Source organism: Thalia democratica, chromosome 3 (assembly GCF_965202585.1).
Source record: "Thalia democratica chromosome 3, ktThaDemo2.hap1.1, whole genome shotgun sequence".
NCBI classification, from domain to species: domain Eukaryota; kingdom Metazoa; phylum Chordata; class Thaliacea; order Salpida; family Salpidae; genus Thalia; species Thalia democratica.
This window is the reverse complement of record NC_139167.1, coordinates 77148562-77152448: the sequence shown is the minus strand read 5'-3', so window position 1 is coordinate 77152448 and position 3887 is coordinate 77148562. Positions and strand designations below refer to the sequence as shown.

At 26.4% G+C, this 3887-nt stretch overlaps 1 protein-coding gene across 1 annotated transcript; it reads left to right on the top strand.

Annotated features, from left to right (window-relative positions):
* Window positions 1-2419: 2419 nt before the first annotated feature.
* LOC145832565 (E3 ubiquitin-protein ligase RNF126-like) lies at window positions 2420-2761 on the top strand. Its single transcript, XM_082939879.1, has one exon. It carries the CDS (start codon window positions 2420-2422, stop codon window positions 2759-2761), a length of 342 nt encoding a protein of 113 aa, XP_082796005.1.
* The last annotated feature ends 1126 nt before the right edge of the window (window positions 2762-3887 follow it).

Below are 3887 nucleotides of genomic sequence, written 5' to 3'. Positions count from 1 at the left end.
ATGTTTTAGTATGTTAAGAAATAAAATTCTATCAAGTTTTACTTTAAATAAGTATAAACTTAACTTTAATCTTCAAAGTATTACTAGTACATAAGCATTACTATTTTCTAGGTTAAAAAGTTAAAAATTAAATAGCTACTTAAAAGCCTTTAATATTATATTTTAACTTTTAGCAGGGTTGCCACACACTCAGAAAATTTTCAAGTTGTAGAAAATCTCAGGAATACTCAGGGAGTTTTGACTTGTTTTAAACTCAGGGAAATTCAGGGCAGTTTTGATTTTTTCTATAATTTTCAGGAAAATTTAGAATTTTTTTTTAATCTCAAGAAAATTATTTTCTAGGTCTAGAATCAAATTTAGTTAACCCAGATTCAAAATTTTGTTCTAAATAGTTAATTTTTTTTATTTTTAAGTGCTTATTTAGAAATTTTTAGCCTTGCGGCTAGTTCTTCAATATTGTTAGAACTAACATTTCAATTGTTTAGTAAATAATATTTTTTTTAGGATTTGAAAAAAACTCAGGAACTCAGGGAAGTTAAAAATTTCTCAGGGAAGTTTTTAGTCACTCAGGGAAGATTTTTTAACCATAAGAGTGGCAACACTGTTATAGTAAATGTAAGGCAAAACAAATAAAGTTTAAGGATAAATAAAAATCTGACTGATGTTAGTTTATTGAGTATTAAGTTCTCACTTGACCAACCTGTTTACCTTGTTATTTGGTAAGTTATAAATAAATATATTGTGTTTATTTTATTAATATAATTTGCAAATTATAAAGAATTCTTGAAGCATATTTTTTAATGTAGTCATTAAAAATTGTAAGCATAAAAGATGATGATATAGAACAGGGTTTCCCAAAGTGGGCCAAGTGGCAACTTTGGGGGCCACAAGCAGCAAACGATTAAGAAAAGGCGTCATGAGCAGTAAAGGAACTACAGGGGGGCATGAGATCATAAAATTAAACTTATACTATATATTTTCGAGTTGCAGGTGAAGGATCAAGTAGAGCAAAAAAAATTATTAGGTGTTTCTTATGGAAATTTACACTAGATATTCTCGAGTTGCAGATGAAGTGCAAAAGAAAAAAAGGTCCAGGTGTTTTTATGGTATATTTTGAGTAATTTTGTTGAGGTGGTCATGCCTTTTTTAATTCCTTTAAAGGGGGCCATTTGCAATAAAGTTTGGGAAACTATATTGTAGAATGTTTTTAGTTGGATATTATAGAATTCACTTGCTTAATAAAACAATACTAGATATATTTCAATTAACAAATTTTTTAATGCAGACGACATTTGATAAGTTTTGTATAAATTTAAATTATATTTGAAGTTATATTATATATTTACTCAAGTTTTATCAAGTAAAAGTTATGACATTTTATAGCAGATTCAGGCTCACATTATCAAGTGTTTTATTGATTGCTCTTTTAATAACTCAAGTACTACAATTTTGCTGGTCATCAAAACTAATTATGTCATTTTAAAAACAATTTTGGTTGTATTGTACAACCATTTTTATCACTTATCATATTATAATAGTAGTTTCAACACAACATGAGTTTATTTAAATTTTAAGTTTGCAATTTTTTATTTAGTATGTAATTTTGTAAATTTTTATGTTAAAGATATTTTCTCAATATGCTTTTACCATAAAATATTATTAAACATTATTCTAGAAAATATTTTATTTTATACCTAGTACTATTTTTGTATAAAAAAAAACAATCATACTTAAGTACGGTTGTTTTAGTAACTATAGTTCTTTTTGTTAATTTTTTTTCTAACTTTTTTTATATCATAGTCTTATAAGTATTACGCTTTATACTTTACATTGAATTTAAGTTACTTTTTAAAATAGTACTTTTTTAAATATTTTTTCGGTGCTCAACTAATTAAAGTATAAATTTTCATGCAATCATAAAAAAGAAATGACCATACTTGTTTAGACTACTTACTACTAACTTACAAAATTACTTCCATACTTATTGCTGTACATATTAGAGGTGAACATAAAAAACTGAACAGATTTATTGGACATATATTTGTGATATCGCCATAACTTTACATAGTAATGAATAAAAAGTTCAACTGCAGCTGTAGCAGACAGCAAAACTGTTTTCAGATAAAATATCTGCATAGTTTATTTTGAGATTTTAAGCAGTTAATACTGTAATTATTGTACAAAACAAATAGAAGTGTTTTATTTTCGTGTTTTTATTTTAACCTTACTCCACTGAAGCTTAATATTGTTTTTCATAAAGATTGCCTCATAAAAAAATTAACTTAACTATAAATTTGTTTACTGAAGAAAAAAAAAAAACACTAAAATTATATAAAATAGAAAGTTTTAGTTTAAGAAATTTATTTAAACTGTATAATCTAATATTTGTTAGACAAATTAATAATCTTACCTTACCAGTATGGAAGATGAACGTGATGTGGCAAACAACCAAAATGACTTACCGCCAAGGGAACAAGGTTGGTTGGGAGATATAGTGCAACTTGATACGGGGCGAGTAGTTCTGCAACAACCTGAACAAGTTGTAGGTTTGACACCCGAAAGAATTGAAAGATTTCAGCATTTTGATGCAGGCGAGTCTATGGTCGGTGAACAATGTCTGGTATGTCTTGATGATTTGACAGTTGGGAAGCAAATGGTTCGTTTGGACTGTCATGTTGACCATTATTTGTGCAAAACGTGTGTACTTGGTTGGTTTAAAGAGCACAACACTTGTCCTACTTGTAGGCACGTGTTTGAATAAAGCTGTGGATATTTGTTGTTTCTACAGTTGTTCGAAAAATAAATTATTTACTTAAGCTGAAAGTTGTCTTTTTTTTATGTTTTAACAAGTAATTTTTGTTGTAATTTTTATTTACTAAAATTGTTTTTTTTTATAATTTAATTAAGGTAATAAAACAAGTACATGTTTCTTACAAAACAATTAGTTGTGTGTAGATCAAGGTTTCTGGAAGTAAACATTATCGCCCAGAATGGGATATTTTTGCTATCGGGATAGATAACTAGTAAAATAGCTTAATACTAGATGTGTACCTAACTAGTAGAGGGTCAAACCTTAATAAACATTCTGACAAGAGAAGATTAAATATAAGTATTTAGAAAACTCTGACGCAGCGTTGACAGAAGTCTAATAAATTGCTATGACAACCAGGGGCGTTGCGTGGATTGGTACACTGGAGCTTATAAAATAAATAAAAAATAAAAAAAAAAAAATAAATAAATATAAATTTACCATTAGTTTCAGATTAATCATTTTTTCATTTAATTTAATAATGATTTTAAATACATTTATAATTTTAACTAGTAAAATTAGAGCTGCATGCTCAATCTGAGTCATCTGAATTTAAAAAAATAATAAATTTTTTATGCAAAAATTTTTGAAAAGCTCATTTTTGGAGCTGCATTGAACTGCAGCACTGTGTGTGTTTGAAAATTAATTTTGAACAATATGCAATGAAAACTGTACTGATTGTAAATAAACTGAATATACTAAATGTAAAACTTACACTTAGAGATGAATTTTGCTAGATAAAAACCCAGTGGTCAACATACATTCAACAACATTGAAACTAGCAAAGCCAAAAGTTAAAAAAAGTTTTTCAAATGCATTATTGTTAAAAATTACAAAACTTAATAGTTTTGTGTGTGTTTTATCGACTTATAAAATTTCTTACTGAAGTGGAAACAAAACAATAAATTAAAAAAAACTATAATTCTATGTCTTTTTTTATAATTTAACCTAGTAACCTAAAAACTTCAAGAACTGTTCCTAGCTTGATTAAAAAAATAGTTATAATTTGAAAATATAAAGAGAATAAAATATCAAAGTTATGAAAATATAATTTTTTTACTAAAATATACTCTTATAT